Raw genomic sequence first — 24919 nt, forward strand, 5'->3', positions numbered from 1 at the left:
CGATCTGGTGTAATAAAAGGTATGTTTATTACTTTGTCATTATTACTGTAAAGCAATCGTAAACTAGAGACACCTTTTTGATATGTCTAACAGTTTTTAAAGTGTTTTAAACAAGAGAAAAGCAGTATGGTACAAATGAACTACTCAATATTTTATATCCCTTCGGTATACGTATGTTTTATAAATGTGGTAAAGACAATGATTCAATAATCAAACCAAATTTTTGTAATATTTTTTAAATATCTTTATCAAGTTTATTTTTTATGTCAAGTTTATATTGATAAATCAGTTGAAGCATATAACAAATGATTAATAAGTAAAAAAAGGAAAATAATAACTAAATCTTCTCTTAATAAATAATAATTATAATAAAATAAATAAATAACTTGAAGGCTTCAGTCATTTTATTACCTAATAATAATATCACAATAACTATTTACAATATCATTTATAAAAGTTTGTTCTCCTAACTATACAAAGTATGTCTAGAATAATTTCATGCTTAATTTATTTATATGGTAGAGGAATATAAAAAATAAAAATATTGAATAAAAAAATACATGCCTAGGTTTAATCAATAAAACTGATTAAATGAAATGAAAATGAATTAAAACTAAAAAATAAATTTGTATATTTTGAAAAACGCTAATTATATCCTAAATATACTTATATAATATGATTAAATACTTCAAATTATTATTATATCTGTTCAATAAACGCCCGCGTCCAATGATACATTTGAACTACTTTAAAAAAATATCTATTTTCGATTTTATTCTTACATCCATAAAAAAAAAGGTATGTTCTCTTAGATATATTTAATTCCGGAATTATTATTGCATTTTATATTTTAATGCCGAAATGGTTGATAAATACTCATATCGAAAAAAAAGACGTCAGAGTTGGCTTAGAAATGAATATCATTGTCATTCTATATGTAAAATTATATCTATCTTTCCAAGCCAATTTGACGCTGTTTTTTCGATCTTACGGTACTTATTTCAAAGTTAGCAAGTATTTTTTACGTATTGACCTTCAAAACCAGTAATATATAAAGAACTAGCTAAAATGTTATTAGAAAGAGATGATAACGAAGATTATTTTAACACTGGTACAACATCAAAACTTTAAAGCTGCAAAAAAGCAGAAAAAAGACAATTGAGTAGAAGACGAGTGAGGTAAATGGAAGAGTAGAGCAGTAGATAATGACACTTTCAAAATTTTTAAGTCAGTAATGTCAACATTCATACTTGTATGTGGTTGTAAATAAAAATATTTTTTATAGTAGCTGGTTTTAAATATATCTACCTTTTAACCTGAACATCTTTTTTTTTGAAGTAACTTTTTAACAGTAACTTTTATTTTGGAACAGATTTGGCTAAGATGCAGAGATTTATCAAAAATTTCAAGATGTTTAAATATGTTTTCATATTTGTGTCCAAACTTCTTGAGCACACTGTAGACGTAACTCTTTTAATATTGTAATAATAAAACGCCTTACATTTTAAGCTATTATACATGCTCAAAAAACTTGATCAAACGCATCATGTCTAGCGGTACATTTAAACTACTGGCAAAATATTTACTTTTTCGTTGTTATTCTTATTTCCAAACTTTTATGACCCCATCCCGTGACGACGTAATGACAAAGCACTGACTGGCTTTGCACATAGTTATGTCTGAAATACAGTCTCTGTGGCCCGCTGAAGGGGGTTCAGGTCCGGCTCTTGGAACCTCTTCGGTTTTGTCTTTTGGTCTTGTGTTAGAGGCTTCTTCGTAAATCACATCAGTCCCATCAATAAGCCTACAAAAACCGGATATTTTGTTTAAATGGAACATAAAAAAGTGACTAAATAGTGTATAATTTAGTAAACGATTATTTTTTTTGCTAGAGCAACGACTATAATATACTGACCTGCTACGGTAGGTCAAGGTAGTTCCAGGAGCATCAATGGCTGCGGGAATAGCCAAATAACTTTCGGTTGGACTCTCTAGATTCCAGAATCTCAATCTTTGATCTGTGCCACCAGAAAGCAGGAAAGGTGATCTGTCAATACATCCTCCCAGCATTGCGCAGACGCTATGAGTAGTCTGTTGGGTTCCCTTTAAAAGAAATATGATTTTTAGAATTTTACGCATTATGTTCAGACACATTGACATAGAGAGATTGAGTGTCATCTATCTTCTTCAAATAAAGGGTATAGTTTAAAAAACTTCTACAAAGGGTATAGTTTAAAAAACATAATAAACACTACTAGACATGACATAGTTAGCAAAGCACGCGTCCAGAGTATAGTAGTATTTTGGTGTTTTGCGGCGAACAAATATCTCATTCCACAATAAATAAGTGAATATTTTGAATTGTAGATTAACCTAGTTTTTACAAAGGAGATCACTAAAAATGGGTTTCTTTTATGTTTAATTATTTAATCAAATAAACTAAAACCTTGTATAAATAACATTTTAAGAGGCATTTTAATCTTTGTAATTCATATGCATCTGCATCCAAATTTATAATTAAGAAAATAGTCACAATACCTGACCTTTCCTATTATAAACAAAGAATTTACAAGATACATTCAGGTTTTGAATAATGCAGTACAAGCCTGAATATGAATTGATTAATCTTAACAAATGCATCAGTCTATTGTAACTGCATACAAATATAAGCAACTTAAAAGAATGCTACATATTTCAGCAATATTCTAAAGGTATTAAAAAAAAATTGACAATTTTTTATTTTTTAACAAATATTGGTTGGAAAAAAATGGCGCCGGAAGACACGTATAGCCGCCCATACTAAAATATGTCAATAAAAAGTTGGTAGGCAGTTCTTTTAGTTTCAAAGTAAAGGAATTATTCCAATTTTTTTTTATCTCAAAAACTGCGACTTTGACTGATTTTGATGTTATTACAAATTTTGTTGCAAATATTATTTCTAATCTTAAATTGAAAACCGCGTTTCGCTAGCTATTGTAATTTTGGAGTTACGATTTTTTAAAATTTTTAACCCCCTCCCCTTTGAATAAGAAGACTAAGGAAGGAGCATATCAAAAATCTTAGGTACACCGCGATGGGCCTCAAATATGGCCGACTTAAATTCCGGTTTATCAGTGTCGTTCTAATTTTATTTAAAAAATGTAAAACTATGATGTAGGGTAGACGTGGGGTAGACTCAATAATTTGTTGTTTTATTTTACGTTGTGAATAAATGTTGGTAGTTATTAAAATTGTTATAAAAATCTATAATTCTAATAAAAATAGATAAGTTATAATAAGTATTTATTAACACAAACATCCGATACGCTACTGAAGCAGGTAAGTCAAATTAACGTATCTAAATTCTTTGACATCTAATCTTTGATAAGTAATAAATAAAAGTTAAAATGCAAGAAAAATATATAATTTAGTTAATTTAAGTGAATTTCATAAATGATCGGTTTACTACACGTATGTATATTATATAGTCACTTACTAGCGAAAAGTTGTTCCATTATTTCACTCAATTTTTGCCGAGATCTACCGCACGCTACACAACCAACTATTTTAGAGTCTTTTTCGATAAATCGCGATAGTGTCACTGTTAATTTAAGTTCTGCCACAATTTCCATCTAGATTTACTACCTTTATACAACTACCAGTAGTAGAATAAATAATAAATAACATAAAAAAGCTCTGTAAAGACTGACAAATCCACAAAATTTCAAATCAAATTCAAATGTGTCAAATGAATCGTCAAACAGAACAGTCAAGGATCCCCATCCTAGAGTGCTTTTATGGTGCTTTTTCCGCCCACCATGCATGAATACATGGATAGCATTATGTTCCTTCCTTAGTCTTCTTATTCAAAGCCCCTCCCATACCCCTTACCAACCCCCCACAACCCCCAAAAACTAATGGAATGAACTGAATCTGAATAGAGTGACATATCATATGTCAACTTTTGACATTTTCGCATATAGTTTATTTGAAATTATAACTTGCGGTTCGTAACGAAAATTTGAATTGAAATACCAAGTGTGTGGTATAAAATTATTCGTAAAAAAATGCTTTTTCCAAATATCCTAATGAGCCACCCTCGTTCCATTTGAAAAAATTGAGATAATATTAAAAATAGGATTTGATCATTTTCTAACTGGCCAGGACAAGACACTAAATACATTAGACGATCAAATCTATTTTTCCAAGGCTCCTTGATTAACAATTAGTTGTTGGTGTTTTTAACATACACATGGCACTCTAGATTGAATTTTAAAAAACAATTTTTTATTAAGCGAGAATGTCAAATGTTGACATATGATATGTTATTCTATTCAGAATGTCATTTTATATCGAATAAAGTAAAAAAATACCGAGGGTGCCATTTAAAAATCAAAAGTTGTAGTCGTTTCCGGTGAAACAGGAAGTGAACAAAAACAATTGAAGACACCAATGAATCCTAATTTATGTCATATACTAACATACGAAATATCGTTTTTTTATCTGAAAAAATAAAAAAGTTATAGGGGTGTGCCACTTTTGAGACGCACCCGGTATACCATTATTTATTAAAAATTTACATAAAAAATAGTAAAAAATAATTATAGAAAATAGTAAGAAAATTCTAGACAAAAAGCTACATTCAAAAATTAGTTTTTACATGTGAATGATTGGTATTGTATGGTCATTCTTTATTTTCTTCACTTGAAGATAATAGATAATTTTGACAAATTTTTATGTTAACTTATAACAAATGACCGACAGGAATTATCATGATTGTTATTTCATAGGCCACCGTGACGTCGTTTTCTTTTCGATTGTATGGGACTAGGCATAATTTAAAACAGCTACTTTCGTTTTTAAATGCTTCATTTAGTGACAGCATTACAAAAAAATGTTGTACCAAACCCTTACAAAAATACGGATAATACATACGTGCTGTAATTTTGATAATGGAGGAGTGGTACTACCCCATAGAACTTTCTGCCTTGAGCCGGTTTCAAGGTTCCACATCGATATTTCGTTGTTACCTTGAACGCTAGACATCAACCACGAATGCTCAGTCGGATGCGGGATTACTTTTCTTATTCTAGCACCTTGCCCACCTTAAAAGAATAATCCATATTTAATTTTTTGTGTCATTTTAATAAAAAAAAACACTTCATAAGTATAAATATTACTTTTATATTTATTAATTAACTTCACACTTACTGGCAGGTAGGTTTATAGTTGTGATAGGTAATCTGAACCTCAGATCCCAAGCAGTGTGCACCCCATCGCTAGTACCCAGCGCCAGCCAACTCTGATGAGCGTCAATACAAAACGTCGTTATAACACCTTGTCTGAGACCGTTCTCCAGACGCCAAGCTACCCCTGGTTGCCTAAGATCCCAAGCCACTGAAAAAATATTTATAAGTTTCCAAATAATATTATAAGAACCATTCGTGTGACCATATTGAAGATGCAATCATAAATATACCTAGTCCTAGTAAAATCCTATCAGAAACTGCTGTTTCACTCGTTTCACAAACAAATAATAAGAGGAAATCATTAGGAGTCAGTGTAATATTAATAATTACATACTGTATCCACTAACAAGATATACTAGAAGTTTGTTTTTTACCTAAATCTCCATAAAGCGTTGCGTACACTACAACACTGTGATTGCCTTGATCCAAGCACTGCATTTCAACAGCAAAACCTTCTTCATAGGAATCTAACTGTCTGGATTGAACCAGATTCATTCTGTAAGGAAAGAGAGAATTTTTGAGATTTTAACTTCAGGCGGAACTAGTGTCATACGTTGATTTAAAGAAATTTATCTTTGACTCTATAGCTTGTTTAACTCAATGTTAGAATTCTAACAGTAACAGTTATCACAGATTAGGTATACTATATGTATACAGATAAAAATCTTATTCCTAATTCGTGGTACGCAAATTGTTTTTTATGACGATGTGCAAACGAGTAAAATTTCCTGTGCGCAAAAATAAACTCCCGTAAAATAACAATAAACAGCGTAATAGAGAGATATCGCTAAACCGAATAGCGCGCATGGACGTTAATAAGGCCAGGTGTTATTTCCTTTACGTGAGGTAGTATTAACTCTCTTCATTTATAGTTACCGGATCGGAAAGAATTCTGTTCGTGTCGCGTCCGCTATTTAAACTTAACCTAACTTTGAATTTAAAACTTTGAAATTGCTTTGTTTACTAGGTATTTTAAAACTAAAGGGCTAAAGTGCTTTATTGTTCAACGTCTACCAGTAGGTTTAGGGCAACAAGTAACAAATTCTCTTAGAAGGGCTAAGTCATCTGCTGTAAACCTAAGCCTCTTTATAGGTTCTTTAATATTGGAAGAGGTGGAATCCATATTTTGGCTTTAATCCCGGCTACTTAAATATCAAATTACTAAAAAACTAAAGTAATAATTCAAAACAATTCAAACATAACCTAAAATAAAAGATCTCACCGGCCGGCACCGGTTGTCAAATACCCGCACATGCCCATTTAAGCAATTTTTATACGTTATTTAGAAATAGCGCTTAGTGTAATTGATCCGCAAATTACGTCAGGCGGTAACGTTATTAGCGGGTGTTGCGTTAAAAATTGACTCGCGCATATCCTAACCATGATAAGGTACGCGTAAATACTGTATGACGCTATTCGGTTTTCCGATATTTCTCTAATAACTGTGCCGGTGCACAATTTTAGAGGCCATAAGTGGGCGAGCTACATGCGCAAACTAGTAACCTAACTAGTGCCCGATTCCGAAAATTGGAACCACGAAAAACAATAAAGAAAAAACAAAGTTTATAATTTGTATAATCTGTGCAGTTATTGTCTGTCATTTAAATTCAAAGGTAAAAGACCAATTGGATATTTTAGATTTCGAAACATGAAGTTGTTAGTGTTATGAGTTCAACAAGGCGCAAATTTTCTCTGATTGAATCATCACTGTATCTCTTTTGGTTTAAGATATTCGTGTAGTGTGAACTCTTGTATTGTAATTACGTTCATGCATAATAAACGAAGTTTTTTTAAAAAATATCGTCAAATCGGTAGGCCATTGACAATGATAAGGCCGAGGTGCGCGGTTCAGATTACCTCTAAACAGAGTAGGCCTGATCCAGCCTATGCAGCATAAAGGAGGCGTTAACTCAACGTTAAACTTAAGAAACATTTCTTACTGATGCTAAATATATGGTATAAAAGAGAATATACAGGATAGACAAAATAACAAGAGCAAAAAGGAACATCCAGAGTAAAAAAAATATTACAAATCATACTTGGTACTAGCGGGATCAACTCTGAGAACTCCAATCCAGCCACTTTGACAGCTAGTTGTCAAAGACTGACCTCCATCGCACACAGCTATACTCGTGACGCAGGAACTATTCGGTAATCTAAACTGCTGTTTTGACCTGTTTGCTATGTTTTTGCCTTCAAACTTTGAACAATCCCACAATCTATAAACATTAAATGAATTTAATATTTTATTAACAAAAAACAATAGAATATATTATATACCTGACAGTGCCATCACTAGAACAACTGGCAAAAAATGGAGAATCTGGAAATTTGCATAACTTATTAACAGCTTCTTTGTGTTCGTGTAAATGAGCGACTAGGACACCCCTAGGATGCCATCCAGGGGGTGGTAGTTGAGGTTTCCAAGCTGCCTGTTCGGCCCATTCTTTGCTTCTAAAAATATATTAGTTCATATTACACTTAGCTAATATACAGAGCTGTAGATCGCGACGATTTTCTATTTTTCAAATAAAGTCAAAGTTGCAGCGTTATATACATATACTAGCGTGTACCCGCGACTTCGTTCGCGTCGAATTAATAATTTGTAATGGTGATGATAAAGCAAAGCAAGAATTTCCACTAACATACAAACTGGATAAAATTTTCTCACATTTATGTCAGCATGAGAAAAAACAATATGGCGATATTATTATATAACTTGGTAATATTTGAGGGGTAGTTTCATCTCGTTGGAATTTGACTTTCGAAAAATCCGTTTGCCAAAAATAAGCTTTTACGCCAAGCAGTTTAAGAACCACAGAATCGTGGTTAATCAATTACCCAACTTTTTGGAACACTCTGTACAACTTTTTAAAAAATTTCAAAATATGTAAAAAAAACGAGATAAATTATGCGTGTTCAAACGTTTTCCCGAAAGATTAACCGTTTTTAAATAACAAATATTGTAATATTTGGGGGGCGTTTTCACCCTCTTGGAATTTGAGATTCGAGAAACCCCTCCTTATCGAACCTCTACACCCCACAGTCAATCCGTTTGCCAAAAACCAGCTTTAAACGTCAAGCAGTTTAAGCAGAATCGTGATTACTCAATGGTCATATTTTATGAAACACCCTGTATAAATTTTTAAAAAATCTTAAAATATGTAAAAAACAAAATAAAATATACGTGTTTAAGCGTTTTTTCGGAAACTTGACCGTTTTTTAAATAAAAAATATTGTAATATTTGAGGGGTGGTTTCACCCCCTTGGAACTGGAATTTCGAAAAATCCCTTCTTATAGAACCTCTACACCCTAGAATCAACCTGTATGCCAAAATTGAGCTTCTTACGTTGAGTGGGTTGAGCAGGATCGTGATTAATCAGTGAGTCAGTCACTTAAGGATTTTATATATTAGTATAGATATAGATTAAAAAGGAATCATCAATGGTACTTTCAGTCAGCCATATTAAAGTACCATCGCGGTCGCACTAATTTTGCTGATATGGTTCGTATGTAAATATAACCAGCCAAATTGTTTGGTTCATTTGAACTACCAACTTAACTGCTATAACCTTACCTCAGAGCTTCGTAATAATGATCTTGCTGTATATTCTTCAGTTTGTTCAACTCAACATAACACGTTGACTGTCGATCTATAAACACAAAATGCATTAAAAAACAAAATATAAATATATTTAACGAACACTAACATTGAATGTAACTCTTCTCATGTAAGCTGGAAGCGTCAGTGGTAGTGCTGATGAACTGCGTGACGTGAAGATCAGGCGGAGGGGATGTAGGCCTGCTATTGGTTGAGTGTGACGATGGAGCTCCGCTATTGGTTGATTCTGACTGTCTGTTCAATACTTCGGCACTGTAGTTCCAATCGGAATTCACGTTGGTGTCGATGGATCCTAGAGTGTTGGTTCTATGCAGGCCTCTGATAAAATACGGAAAAATGTATTAAGAAAGATCAGAGAAATAAGTAAATATGCCCTCAACTTTAAATAACATTGGTTTCTTTGAATGTGGTAGACAATGATTCAGTATTAAAACTAGGATACAACATTTTAATGAACAGTGCCTTCCAGAAAATCAATAAAATGAAAAATATACGAAACAATATACATGTACTGATTTCTGTCGAAAATCGACAACTCTGAAACTATGATCCCTTCCCCGTCACAAACGGTACATTGTGAGACAGGAAATTGTAGAAAGAAACAAGCCCTATAACACAGGATACAACATTTTAATGAACAGTGCTTTCCATAAAATCAATAGAATGAAAAATATACGAAATAATATACATGTACTGATTTCTTTCGAAAATCGACAACTATGAAACTATGATCCCTTCCCGGACACAAAGGTACATTGTGAGACAGGAAATTGTAGAGAGAAACAAGCCCTATAACACAGGATACAACATTTTAATGAACAGTGCTTTCCATAAAATCAATAAAATGAAAAATATACGAAATAATATACATGTTCTGATTTCTGTCGAAAATCGACAACTATGAAACTATGATCCCTTCCCGGACACAAAGGTACATTGTGAGACAGGAAATTGTAGAGAGAAACAAGCCCTATAACACAGGATACAACATTTTAATGAACAGTGCTTTCCATAAAATCAATAGAATGAAAAATATACGAAATAATATACATGTACTGATTTCTTTCGAAAATCGACAACTGTGAAACTATGATCCCTTCCCGGACACAAAGGTACATTGTGAGACAGGAAATTGTAGAGAGAAACAAGCCCTATAACACAGGATACAACATTTTAATGAACAGTGCTTTCCATAAAATCAATAAAATGAAAAATATACGAAATAATATACATGTTCTGATTTCTGTCGAAAATCGACAACTATGAAACTATGATCCCTTCCCCGTCACAAACGGTACATTGTGTGACAGGAAATTGTAGAAAGAAACAAGCCCGATAACATAGGATACAACATTTTATTGAACAGTGGTTTCCATAAAATGAATAAAATGAAAAATATACGAAATAATATAGATGTACTGATTTCTTTCGAAAATCGACAACTATGAAACTATGATCCCTTCCCCGTCACAAACGGTACATTGTGAGACAGAAATTGTAGAGAGAAACAAGCCCTATAACATAGGATACAACATTTTAATGAACAGTGCTTTCCATAAAATGAATAAAATGAAAAATATACGAAATAATATAGATGTACTGATTTCTTTCGAAAATCGACAACTATGAAACTATGATCCCTTCCCCGTCACAAACGGTACATTGTGAGACAGGAAATTGTAGAGAGAAACAAGCCCTATAACATAGGATACAACATTTTAATGAACAGTGCTTTCGATAAAATGAATAAAATGAAAAATATACGAAATAATATAGATGTACTGATTTCTTTCGAAAATCGACAACTATGAAACTATGATCCCTTCCCGGACACAAACGGTACATTGTGAGACAGGAAATTGTAGAGAGAAACAAGTCCTATAATATAGGATACAACATTTTAATGAACAGTGCTTTCCATAAAATGAAAAATATACGAAATAATATACATTTACTGATTTCTTTCGAAAATCGACAACTATGAAACTATGATCCCTTCCCCGTCACAAAAGGTACATTGTGAGACAGGAAATTGTAGAGAGAAACAAGCCCTATAACATAGGATACAGCATACCATACATATTCGTTATCCTAAAATATTTTTGAACTCCTCATGGTTTGTTTATCACCTGTTATCGCTATTAATTTGAAGTATAAATACCGCATGACCGAAAAAAAACAGCGTCCAGTTGGCTTTGAAACAATGATCTAATTTTATATATAAAATGTGATTTTCATTCCCAAGCCATCTTTGACGCCGTTTTTTTTTCGATCGTATGGTACCTTATGATAATATATGTTAAAATCTATAATATATTTTTTTTTCTATATACTAACCTTAAATATTCACTCTTATGGGGATTATTAAAATGAAACACCCTGTTTCTAATGCCGGTATTCAGGATACTGAGCTCATTTCTTCCATCAAACACTTTGGCACTTGCATCAGAATTAATTTTTTGCATATGGATTTTCTTTAATTCTGGCGCCATATTTAATAAATATTCTTCGATGCTTTCCGTCATGCCATTCGCTTCAAGTCTTCTAAATAACTAGAAAAACAGAAACAATAAGAACAGAAAGAATAATAAAGATTTATGCAACAAAATATGATAAAAAAAAACGAATTAAAATTAGAAAAAAAATGAAAGTTTGAGGCGTTTTGGTTTTACCTCATTAAGGCTGTATTCCGTTGCAAAACCAGGCGAACCATACCGGTAAACTACGGTAAAGAGCGGTTCCTGAAAAACATCGGTTTGATACGGGACGATTTCGTAAAATACTGGAAACGTCAAATGTTGACGTTTTTTAAATTTCAATACCTCTCTTATAAAATTTATCTTTTATGCATTTTTAATGTACCTATTCTCCGCTTTTACGTTTGCTTCTTCTTTTCAATGGACTTTAATATTGAAAAGTACTTTATTAATAAACTGTTAAACTCGTTAAACAGCTCAAGTGAAGATTTGCAGGTCCAATATTAAAACAGTTTAATAATAAATAAACAAATCTAATCAATATTTATATTTTTATAGCTTACAAAACATTCACGATTACTTGTTGTCTTGTTTTTCATGTTTTCTTTAAAATGTTCCTGTCTTTAAGAAACAATGGCTTCATGATATGTTTAAATGGTCCTAAAAAGTCATTCTATTTAGGTAATGAAATTTATTTACCTTTACTGCCTACCTCCATTACTTTTGGATGTAAATACAAAATATTATTACAAATTTTAGAAATTAAATGAGAATTTCACTCGAACTTCCAATATTTGCTTGATTTCTGTCACATAAATGGCATTGAGTGACAAACAAAACCAGAAAAACCAGTCTTCTCGCGTTGGTTAGTTTGGTGACAGTTACAACCGAATTTTTCAGGAACCGCGTTCCTTATTAAAAAAACTTTCAGAAAACCGATAGGAACGGAGAATAAAACTATAACCAAGGTAAGCAACGGAATACACCCTAAGTAATTGTTAATTTTGAAGTTCAACTTGATATAACGTCATTTTAACAGAATGTCAACGGTTTTTATAGACGTATCTTTTGAAGAAAAACTAAAGTGTTCTTGAATAGTTGTATTTAGATATTTTAAATAGTTATTTTATTGTTCTTTGTGTTTTTTCCAGGTAATTTGACCAATCAGTCATACAATACACTTGCGTGCATAGAAATCGGCCCAAGGCAAACTTTTGAAGTTAACTATATATTTTTTAGAATCTATTTGTCAGATTAAGAAAAAATATATGCTGTTTGAAAGACAATTTCATATTCTTTGAAAAGAGTTTAGAGATATTAATTTGTATTTTGGTTTCTTTGGATTAAAATTATTAAATTAATGTACGAAACAAATTAACGTTTTTTATTACTATAAGGTATGTTATTATTTATTTATTTATTTATGGACAATTAACTAAATTAAAATTTCAATAATGGGTATGACCCCCCCTTGCTCTAACAACATCTCTCATACGATTTGGCGTAGATTCGATCAAATTTGATATTGTTTCTTGCGGGATGTTAAACCACTCTTCCTCTACTGCAACAATGAGCTCTGGGATAGAAGTTGGGGGCTCTTCGTCTAGCACGAATTCTTCGTTTTAGCTCATCCAATAAATGTTCTATCAGGTTTAAGTCTGGACTGCATGCTGGCCATTCCATAACCCGAAATCCGACTTCTGAAATGCAATCGTGTACGATTCTTAATGTGTGTGCCCTCGCATTGTCATGCATAAAAGTGAACGCGTTTCCAATGTAGTCGACGTAAGGTACTACATGAACTGCTAAAATCTCCTCAATATACCTAGCACCAGTTAAACTTCCTCTTCCGTGCCGACGGTCGCCCCAACAGATGAAAACTGGGTCGGTTCGCGCAGTCATAGAAATTGCACCCCAGATCATGCAGGAACCACCTCCATAAGTAATCCGCTCCTCAATGCAGCATTCTGCGAATCGCCCACCTGGCCGCCGGTACACTTTTCTTCTTTGGTCGCTACCATAGAGGCATATCCGGGTCTCATCTGAGAATAAAACAGATTCCCATTGTTCTAGTGTTCAATTCAGATGTTCCCGTGCAAAACGCAGGCGTGCTTGACGATGAGTTGGGGTAAGTTTTGGACCAATTACGGGTGTTTTGGGGGTTTTACTTTCCTTCAAACTTCGTCTTACTACCCACTGACTAATAGTCACTCCTAGTGTTTCACGGAGCTGTTGTTGCACCTGAATAGCATTAAGACGCCGATTTCTTAACATTGTTAACACAATAAAGCGGTCATCACGATCCGTTGTATTTCTCTTTCTACCAGTTCCAGGTCGCCTACGAAAGGATCGAGTATCCTCATATCGTTCACACATTCTTCGAACCGTTCCGCGTGTCATTTGTAGTTGCCGAGCTACAGCTCTCTGTTTAAGTCCATTTTCGATAAAAGCGATTTCTTGGGCGGCTTTTTTGAGTGATGTGTGCATTAAATTGAAACACTAATCAAACAATGAAACACAACTAATCAAAGAATAAAAAAACAATGTGAAAATTTCGATTACAAAGGTAGTAATTGCAATATTTGACAAGTTTGTTATTCTTATTGTCAGCACAACACCTTTCATTTGTTTACCTATTGCTACGCATATAAACGATAAGTACTCTGGATAAATTTATACTCATATTAAAGCATGTTAAATTGTCTTTGAAACAGCTCATATTTTTTACTTGCTCTGATAAATAGATTCTAAAAGACACAGTTAAAACCAAAAGTTCACAGTGGGCCGATTTCTATGCACGTAAGTTTATAATAAATGATAACTTACGTTTTTCAGACTAGAACTTAAGTCTCTGTAGTATTCATAGTTAGGTATTTTCCCTGCTTTCAAAGCATCCCTTATACGTTTTCTTTCACTTAGTATCTCAGTTAACTGCGATATATCGGGATAGTTAACTACATTATCAAACACACTTCTTGGGATAGGCGGTACAAGCGATTCTAACAAAAGTTCAGGCCTAAAAAATATAACTTCATAATTTCTATTTCTTTTAATGCATAATTTTTCATACTTTTCAATTTGTATGAGACTATACTTCATGTAGCCCGCCAAATAAGGCATCACCTTACATTGAACATCTAAAACCGACAGTTTTTCGGATGCTTTTGCTATAAATCCACACACTGCTTCTCTAATCCATAAATTTGGATGAACCAGGAAATGAGAACACTCAGCAACCAGTTCGCATAGAGATTGTTTGCTGACTAGGTTATATTCAGTCAAAGATGTCATGGCTATTATTGCTTTTCTTGTGACAAACTCGGAATTATCTGTTAAACCCTGTACAGAAAAAATATGTTTTATTAAGTAATATTATACAGGGTGGTCCGAACTGAGTTCCGGAAACTTCGGCAACATATTCTGCAGATAAAAATAAGTAAAAAAGTTTCTATAAATGTATGTCCTAAAATGTTTAGTTTCGGAGATACAGGGTGTAGAAGTTTCATTTTTATTTAGATTTTTTCCAAATAATTTCTGAAGTACGTCAATATTTGGATGAAAATTGTTGTCTGGAAGTTTTCTGACATGAGAAATTTGATATAGATGTCAATATGACTCCTACTTGTAGAGGGCGCCACCTACATATTTTTAACTGGTTTGAAGAGTAATAACTTTTCGTACGTACCTGTATAAAACTATCGGGTAAAAAATATACATTTACGAGATTTTTTACGTAAAAAAGGTAAAAATCGCTACGAGTAACGGTTCTGGAGATATTTGGAACCGAAATTATCAATATCTGTAATCATTGACATAAATTAAACATGTTGACTAAATAGTTATTAGACTGAAATCATAAATTTAAAATATTTTTGTGCCAAAAGTTCAACAGAAACTGTTTTATCATCATTTTAATTATTTTTTGATTAATTAAAAAAAATAAATAAAAAGATCCCAAATTTATCATTTCAGTCAAATAACTATCTGCTCAACATGTTCATTTTTCGTCAATAATGACATATATTGACTATTTCCATTCTAAATAACTTGAGAACGGTTGCTCGTAGCGATTTTTACCAAGAGACATTTTTTAAGTAAAAAATCACGAAAATATATATTTTTTACTCAATAGTTTTATACAGGTACGGACGAAAAGTTATTACTTTTCAAAACAGTTAAAACACATGTAGGTTGCGCCCTCTACAAATAGGAGTCATATTGACATCAAAATCAAATTTCTCATGTCAAAAAACTTCCAGACACCAATTTTTATTTAAATATTGACGTTATTTTAGAAATTATTTGAAAAAAATGGAAATAAAAATGAAACTTCTACACCCTGTATCTCCGAAACTAAGCATTTTAGGAAATACATTTGTACAAACTTATTTACTTATTTTTACCTACAGAATATGCTGCCGATGTTTCCGGAACACAGTTCGGACCACCCTGTATAGCGAAAATCAATGACTAAAGAATAAAAGGACGTGTAACGCGCATATACAATCTGGAGCAAAATCTGTAACGTTAAATTATAAGACGCCATTTTTTTAGTGCCAAACACGAGTACTGGCCACATAATATTGGTGTCAACTGGTAGCAATTTGGTCTAGAGTGTTATTGGTCCTTGTATTCTTTAGTCATTGATTGAAAATACTATACCTGAAGCAATAAAGGTTTTAAAATGTCTGAACAATGCCATCCAATATACGAAGCGACCCCTACAATGTTGTCAAAGAACGACTTTCTCAACTGGACCTCTTTGTCATTTAGAAATGTTATCATATGTGACAAAATAACGTCGTTAGCTGTAAAAAATGGGGATGGTACAAATGAACTACTACAAAAATTAAGTATTTTACCTTTGGCCTTTCCGAAAAATACACACAATTTATGGATTCCACTGTTTATTAACGCTTGCTTGACGATATTGTTCATGTCGGCAAGCAAGGCACTGACAGTTTGTTGTACCATTTCGTGCAATGCTTGTAGTTCAAGCTCATAGTTAAATGTGTGCTCGTCATCAGGTTTTTCTGTATTGTCGTCGCCATACCAGATGTTCTGAATTTGATCTAAGTAGCTAAAATATAGAGAATGAATTAGTCTTTTGCTATAGATTTATTCCAACCCGCTGCAGAACCGTCACCGAACGATCACGCTCGTGCGCAGTAATTCAAATGTGTTCCAACCGACATTTGACGGTTATCGGACGATCCTATTTGCGTACCAACCTAACTTGAGATCGTTTAGTTGCGATTTCAGAACGGTAATTTCGGTACATAATTCAAATTGAGAACTGTTCGGGTTGACTTGCGCATTAAAGTATATTGGCAGGGATTGTCGATTTTTAACAGCTGATTCTGGTCCGGCGCCGGCGTCCGGCTGATGCTTCTGTGTTGGTTATTTTTTACGAATTCGAATACGTGTGCGTTATATTTTTGCTTATGAGTTTGTGTGGAGTAAATCAATTAATGTTAATTAATTTTTTATTTATAAAATAATGTTCAAAGATTCTACCAATGCAATGAAATAACAGGAAACTACGCATAACAGGATCATAAAAGAGAGAATAGATAAGTGAGTTAGTGAGTACATATACAGTTGAAACAACACTTACCAACAATTACTGGATTCTGATTTCCCATTTCAAGAATAATTATTATTATTATTGCAAATTGCAAACAAAAATAATAGGTTTATGTTATGAAATTCTAAACAATGTAACGTGCCAAAATTTCACTAAACTATTTTATTATTTTTTATTCAATAATTTAACGTTAGTAAATATTATTATTATTATTACAGTTGAGGGTTGGAACCTTTGGTGTTTATAAACTCAGTTTATAATCATCTGCTGATGATGTAAATCAGAAAAAAATTATTTGGCTGCAGGGTTGGTATGTTTTAAATATGCTGTTTAAAAAAAAGTGTGTTCAGTATGTGCGTGCATTTGAAATGAAACTTCTTACTAACAGCTATTAAATTGGGGAATTTGAAGGACATTTTTGAAAAAGTGACATATAATGCTGGTTTAATATAAATATTATTTTCAATTTATTTCTGTAATCTAAACCGTGGCTAACGTCATATTCAAGGCCTGACTGTTTTGACAGTTCTACCGAAGTGGTCGAGAATTAGTAGTCGTAAACAAACCAATTGTTTTCATTAGTTTCGCAACAAATCTGTGTTTTTTACGCGTTTCTATGCTAATAAAATTATACTAAATAATTTTGAGTGAATAGTGGACTATCTAGATCCGATTCATAATATTGTTAATATTGAACCGACGAAAAACGTAACAATATCGTACCCGCGAAAAAAACCATACTTTCGGTAAAAATTATAGTAACACCGGCGATGCCGGCTGTGTGTCCTGGCTAAGGAAAAGTTGGGGAATTTATATAAAAACATAATTAATAGCGTTAGTGTTTAGTGTTAAACCAACGTAAGTGAGTGTATTTTTAGGTAGAACAGTTGTCGTTTCTTTATTTTTACTTTGTGAAATAAAAAATGCCGCGACATTGTTCTGTGCGTGTGCCTTGTAGCAGCAATTATAATAAGTACTCAGGATCTGTCTACATTCTCTTTCCCAACAATATTAACTGTAACTAAGTCACGTCCAAAACCTACAGAAGATGCTGTGCCTACAATTTTTCCAAATCAACCCTCTTATATGACTGTGCATGTTCCCATAAAGAGAAAACATCCCGATGAAAGAAAACAAGATTTGGAAATTTAGGATGAAATAAATATTGAAAATTATTATTATTATTATGAAATGGCAATATATTTTAAAGAAATTAAATGAATTGTACTTTATTTCAGTATTTTATATAAAAAAAATATCTTTATCTTTTTATTTACGATTTATGGAAATGGTTACTTGAACATCGAACTACAAATTACTTAATGATAATAGTTAATTCTACCTGATATCCACATTTTTTAAATATGTTAGGCAAATTTTTACAATTGTTTTTAATTAAACTTTAAAATATATTCTGCCCTTATCATATACAATACATTTTCTTAACTTGTCGATAAAGTATAGTATTCAAATTTTTTAATATTTGGAAACTTTATCACAAGGTATATTATTACTAGCTGCTAAATACTCGCTAACGCAATTTTAGGACATGCTTTCTATTATCTGGATTTTATTCTGTTCATCTTATGCTGTTGTATTAATATATATTATATAATAATACATATTAATATTCGTTTTTTAGATCTAAATTTTAATGCTATTCAATTACTGTAACGCGATAAAAAGTTAATGTTATTTTTTAATACCTTTGTGTGTAATATTTTTCATATTTATATCTGGCAAAACTATCAATAAATACTATTATTTATGCAAAAACTATATTATATGCAGTACCATATGGCACAATTCAAAAGCCCGACTATTGCGGTGACGTCACAAATCGATGTCTCTGGCCTGTATCTCATGTTGGTTATGTCTAAACATTTTCTGTTTCCGCAATAGCCTGCAAATTTTGTGGAATACCACCCAAAATACACACTTTTATGTAAATGCCTAATAATGTTAACGCCTAAATTTATTTAAGAAGAGAAACAATTTGGAACCTAACCAACAATTCGTATTTATACAGTAATTTTGTTAATTTATATGAATATTCTCGTTGATTGTTGGTTTGAAATAAACATGACAATGTCCTCCAATGAAAATGCGAGTTGCTTAACTCTAATAATTCTAATTCTGAGCTATTTTTACTCCCATCGCGCGTAAAGAAGTTTCACTTCAACAAGTGTCTTAAACTTATGTTCTTAAATCTTACCGTAAGGCTATTTCTGCCAGACTGTTAATATTTTTAGCATAAGCTGCCCTCACACAAACATTAGGATCGGTAGCCAACTGCGCCAACTCAGGTAAAATATACTCAGGAAATATATTAGCATCTGATCTAGGTAGTTTCTGAACTAAATCCAGACATTTAGTGATAGTATTCACAGCCGATATTTTTACTCTGGAATTGTTATCATGGGCCAGATACATCTAAAAACAATTAAATACTTAGAAAAAATACCATAGAATCGAAAAAAAAACGGCGTCAAAGACGGCTGGTGAATGACATTCAATGATAATTTTAAAAATTACTAAAATAGGTTACTTTTTAGGGTTCGTACCCAAAGGGTAAAAACGGGAACCCTATTACTAAGACTTCGCTGTCCGTCCGTCCGTTCGTCCGTCTGTCACAAAGGTCTATCTTATGAACCGTTATAGCTAGACAGTTTTACAGATAATGTATCTATGTTGCCGCTATAAGAACAAATACTAAAAACAGAATTAAATAAATGTTTATAAATAAAAAAGTACTTTCACTAAGCAACTTAAGTAAGAATTTTACATAGAATCTTTCAAGTCCTCGGTTAAAGGCGTTAGGACTTTACGCTGCTATGACGTTGGAGCCGTAGTAAGGCAGGTTCGAATCCCAGTCAAGGCGACTTTTTTTAATCGTTTTTTTTTATTTTTACATATTTATTTTTACTTTTTACATATTTATTATTGATTAATACAATTTTTAGTAATGTGTTTCTTCATTTTTTTTAAATTACTTATACGCGCATTCAAAATTTCAGCTAAATCGGAAAAAGAGTTTATAATAATATAGTGACTAATGTTGTATAGATAATGAATGGTACGGAACCCTTCGTGCGCGAGTCCGACTCGCACTCGACCAATTTTTTAAAATGATAAACTTACTATGTAGGGTAAAATTCTATCCAAAACCGTTTCGTCACTGGCATGATGTGCTAGTTCAAGCAAAATCTCAAGACTGTAAAGTTTTGAAGAGCACTCATAGAGTCCTCGAATGCAAGAACTAACCAGAGAGATTATAAGAACTAGACCCTCACATTCGCCTCTCTCTTGGTATTTTTCTGTGTCCTTTTTTTCTTCACACTCTAACTCTTGTTCTTCATCTTCGTTTGAGGTTATTGTAACAGGCCCTAAAAACTAAAAACAAGCAAATAAAAAAATAGTTTTTTCTTTATTGTTTTTTTTGCATTTCAGGACGAGGGATATATACGCACTGAAAGGTTGGTTGGCCCGTTATTTTATGTGTTTATTTAAAAAAAATGTTTTTTATTTTCCAAAAATCAAAAATTATTTAATATACAGGGTGTCCCAATATTCAGAGGACATAGTACCAAAATAAGCTCATTGGGCACAATTTACCTCTCTACAAAAGTGCCTCCTTTGTCCCTTAGAGGGCATTAAACTTTAAAAAAATAATTACATTTTTTCAGATATTTTAAGAAACCTTATTCCGATTTAAATGAGATTTTGGGTGTCTATATTTTGCTAAGTGCTCTAACATTTAACTTTACAAAAAAATCAAGAAAAAGTACGGGAAGAGTAAAAACTACCCCCACCCCTACATAAATTTTAGCATAAATATTTTCCAACTCAACCGACAACCGATTTTATTTTTGTAAAATGATACTTATAGTATTTACTACATTTTTTGTCTCTTGTAAAAAAACGCCACCGCGCATACTTTTTGAGGAAAAAAATTATTTTTCCGAATCTGACTTTCAAAAAATGTTTTTTTATCACACCAAGCTATGGAGACGCATAAAATCTATTAGATTCTAGTTGGCGAAAATATAAGTATAATTCTATGTCCACGGAATATTGGGGCACCCTGTATATCAATTTTGGTGTATGAAGTACTTAAAAGTCGGAAAAACGCAAATTATTGCATTATGGTATAAAATATAGGGTGTTCTACATGAAATAGCATAGAAAAACATTATTTTTGTTCTGATCCACTCAGTATACCGGGTGCGTCTCAAAACTGGCTCACCCCTATAACTTTTTTATTTTTTCAGGTAAAACAACGATATTTGGTATGTTAGTATGTGACATAAATTGGGATTGATTGACGTATTCAATTGTTTTCGGTCACTTCCGGTTTCACCGGAAATGACTACAACTTTTGATTTTTAAATGGCACCCTCGGTATTTTTTTACTTTATTCGATAGAAAATGACACTCTGAATCGACTGACATATCATATGTCAACTTTTGACATTTTGGCATATGGTAATATGGAAATTGTAATATGCGGTTCATAACGACAATTTGACTCAAAATAGTGTGTGGTATCAAATTATTCGTAAAAAAATGCTTTTTCCAGATATGCTAATGAGCCACCTTTAAACGGCCTGGACAAGGCACTAAAAACATTAAACGATCAAATCTATTTTTCCAAGGCTCCATGATTAAAAATTAGTGTTTTTAACACAGCCATGGCACTCTAGATTGAAATTTAAAATAGAATTTGTTTTTGAGTGACTATGTCAAAAATACCTCCCCTTGTTCCATTTGAAACAGCACAGAAAAACATTATATTTCGTTTTGATCCACCCTGTATATACCAAACAATTTAGCCTGTTTTAATATGATTAGTTGTAAAGAAGACATAATAATGCATAATGCATATTATAGATTTCTGTTCGACTGATATTCCTGTGAAATCTGGCAATAATGCAAGACAACTCCCCTCTAGGTTAACTTATTTCTCTGAAACTTAACTTAAGGCGGATTCTCACGACTGGCGTACTTGACAAACATTTGTTATTGGAATATACTTGCCATGTCGTGAGAACGGGTTCCTTGGTCACTTGTCGCGTCCCCACTCTCTGCCGGTAAATATAGCCCGAGTCAAACGATTAATCGTACACTTGCCAAGTATACTTGGCCAGCCTTGTTTACACTTTGCCGAGGCGCAAAGAAACGACTGCGCAAATAATGTTACTGTTATAGCGTATGTCCGATTTATTTCCGGATCGTAGTGTTTTTCGAGTTAATTGCGGATAATTTAAAACGTTAAAACAATAATAGATTATGTAATATCAAATTTACATTAATAACTTCAATATTGGCGACATACCTAAATCGTTTTCACAGCAATAAATGGAGTGGACAAATGAGGACTACACGGGAAAAAACAGATATAGACAAATGTTAACGTCATTCGAAAAAAGAAAGCAACAATACGCTTAGTCCCAGAGATATTACAGCTTGGTTATTTTGCCGTACAAAGGAAAAGCTAGAGTAGTCCACGCGTAAATGGCAAAAACCAGAGATGTATTTACGCATGGGCGACAATCTTGCAATTAGTATTATATTATTAAAACAAGGGATATTACAGAAAATAAACGTCGAAAATCAAAAACACAAACAAATTTATTCCGCTTGAAACTTGCCGAAGCTTACAATAAACAACAATAATCTCCACTGACCGAAAAACATAGATGAATCAACAAATCTTTCAAAAACATCATCTGACACGATCGATAGAAAACTATTATCCTTATGTAACAATCTTAAAGGTACACACATACGTAATTAATTTATGTACGTATATACAGAATATTTTTTTCGTTATCAATATGGTTATAAATTTATGTATTGTAATAAAAACCTACTTAAATATAAATTTTCAACAAAAAAATAATAGTTTAGATTTAGGTTTTATACAACCTTTATTTAATTGAACATCTCTGGTTTTCCCCTGTATTGTTTTGCATTTTGACTATTTTTTTAGATTATCTATTTAGATTTTTATTTCAATATTTCAGAATATGGCGATAATTCGCAATATTAATAATTCAGAATTGGTAGTAATATAAATATTTTTCTAATTATTCAACCGAAAAAAACATATTTCTTTAAAAACACTAAATTGCATTTTTCTCGGCTCAAATTAAAATGGACAAAACTGGGTTTTCCCGTGTAGTCTTCAAATGATGTTTTGGAATTTAGGGATTTATACGAAAATGAGCCCTTCATATGGATGGCCAAATATAAAGAACATAGAAATCGTATTGCAGTGTAGAGTAAAAGAAATTAAAAAGAAAAAAGAATCACTAGCAACGACAATTTCGGGACGACCAGTATCCATCGATGCGACTATACTGTTTACTTGAAAAGGATTGTACGGGTACTTGGCAAATACGCAAATATTGGCGTACTTGCCAAGTACACTTGCCAATGTAGTACAAAGTGGGGACTGGTGGGGATACTTGCCAAGTACGCAAATATTGGCGTACTTGTCAAGTACGCCAGTCGTGAGAATCCGCCTTTACTTTAAAAATGTTTGCTATATCTCCTTTAAGCCTGGCAATTTTCTCGTCCGGTGACAGAATGGGATTGGTGGAGAATATCAGCATATAAGACTGTAAAAACGAATAGAAATATTCTGGAAATAGTTTTCCCCTGTGCTGATCCAGGTAATCTTCGGCAGAAAGCCTTTTTAATGGATCCTGAAATGTTAATAAAATTAAAACAGTTTACAACATTTAAAATAGAAAAAAAAAACCTTTTCAATCATACTAGAAATTAGATCACGTAAATTTGGATCTTCTAATTTATCGAGATGCTTTTGAGGAGAGTATTTGCCTGCACGGTAAGCAAGTAATTGGGAATAGTCAAAAGGAAAATGGAGTTCGTTCCATAACTCCAAGAGAGCACATCTAAAAAAGTATAAATGTAGCTATATCCCGGCAATGATTGTCATTTATGAAATGGTACTATACCCTGCTGAAAAAATATCCATTGCCGGTGTTAAATCACCCGAATCACAAGTACTTTCTGCAATAAGAGCACTACTTTCATTCAAAGATAAATTTGTAGCACTTGAAAATCTTTCTGGAGCTATGTAACATGTTCTTCTTCTTGATGTGTCAAAAAAATATGAATAATCACCTAAAAAAATTATTTTTAGTAAAAGAAATAATGGTATTAAGGTAAATCTTTACCAGGATTATCGATAGGCAAAAATGTTGGCTTAAAAGAAGCAAAATCAACTAACATTACCCAGTTCCATGATGTAACTGTGATGTTTTCTAGCTTTATATCGCCATGACATACCCCAACCTTATGGCACTGGTGTAAAGCATACAAAATTTGAAAAGTTATCCATCTAAAATTATGATGTTTTAAAAAAAATATTTTATAACAAAATGCACAAATACTTTTTTTCTATAACAGTCAAAAATGGTCTGGTACTAATTCTATCATATAAACTGTATTTAACATATTCTCTCATAATTAATCCAGCTTTTTCTGTTAATATAAACTTCTGATAAGGGGTACAATTAACAGCACTTGATAACTTTTTTCGTATCTCGTCTAGATGATCTTTATAACTTTGAAGCGGTAATGATGGGTCATGTATTGCAAATACTTTTACTACTACCGGACCTTCTTGAGATTCTGCACGAGCAACCTTAAGAAATCTTGTGCTTCCCAAGCTTAAAAAGGTATTTGTAGAAAAGGTTTCAAATATTTTATTAGACTTAGCATTACCTGGCGTCGAATTTCAATTCTGGATGGTCCTTGAGGTACCACTCGACTGGAAATATTTGCGAGGGGGCTATTCCTACCAGCTGATTTCCCATTTTCACTATAATAACACTGAATAATTAAAAATAAATGGAACTGTTTATTTTGGAGAAGTTTTTGATATTGAACAGCTGATAAATAGCGTTCGATTTGAGTGAAGTTAGGAACTTATTATTTAAATGTCAACTTAGTGATTTTTGTTTAGGTTGAAAA

At 32.5% G+C, this 24919-nt stretch overlaps 1 protein-coding gene across 1 annotated transcript; it reads right to left on the reverse strand.

Moving 5' to 3' along the window:
• Positions 1-399: 399 nt before the first annotated feature.
• LOC115877743 (phosphoinositide 3-kinase regulatory subunit 4) lies at positions 400-24855 on the reverse strand. Its single transcript, XM_030894041.1, has 22 exons — positions 24671-24855; positions 24337-24615; positions 24121-24284; positions 23899-24067; positions 23682-23835; positions 23449-23625; positions 20057-20308; positions 19131-19348; positions 16191-16408; positions 15991-16136; positions 14399-14667; positions 14155-14344; positions 11189-11403; positions 8940-9169; positions 8807-8882; positions 7509-7682; positions 7268-7447; positions 5603-5724; positions 5191-5376; positions 4915-5084; positions 1916-2103; positions 400-1804 (listed from the first exon to the last, which is right to left on the reverse strand). The coding sequence occupies exons 1-22, from the start codon at positions 24760-24762 to the stop codon at positions 1603-1605; spliced, it is 4071 nt and encodes a 1356-aa protein (XP_030749901.1). The 5' UTR covers positions 24763-24855; the 3' UTR covers positions 400-1602.
• Between the last annotated feature and the right edge of the window lie 64 nt (positions 24856-24919).

The sequence above is a fragment of the Sitophilus oryzae genome, unplaced genomic scaffold, assembly GCF_002938485.1.
Source record: "Sitophilus oryzae breed Bouriz unplaced genomic scaffold, Soryzae_2.0 scaffold_1498_pilon_pilon, whole genome shotgun sequence".
NCBI classification, from domain to species: Eukaryota; Metazoa; Arthropoda; class Insecta; order Coleoptera; family Curculionidae; genus Sitophilus; species Sitophilus oryzae.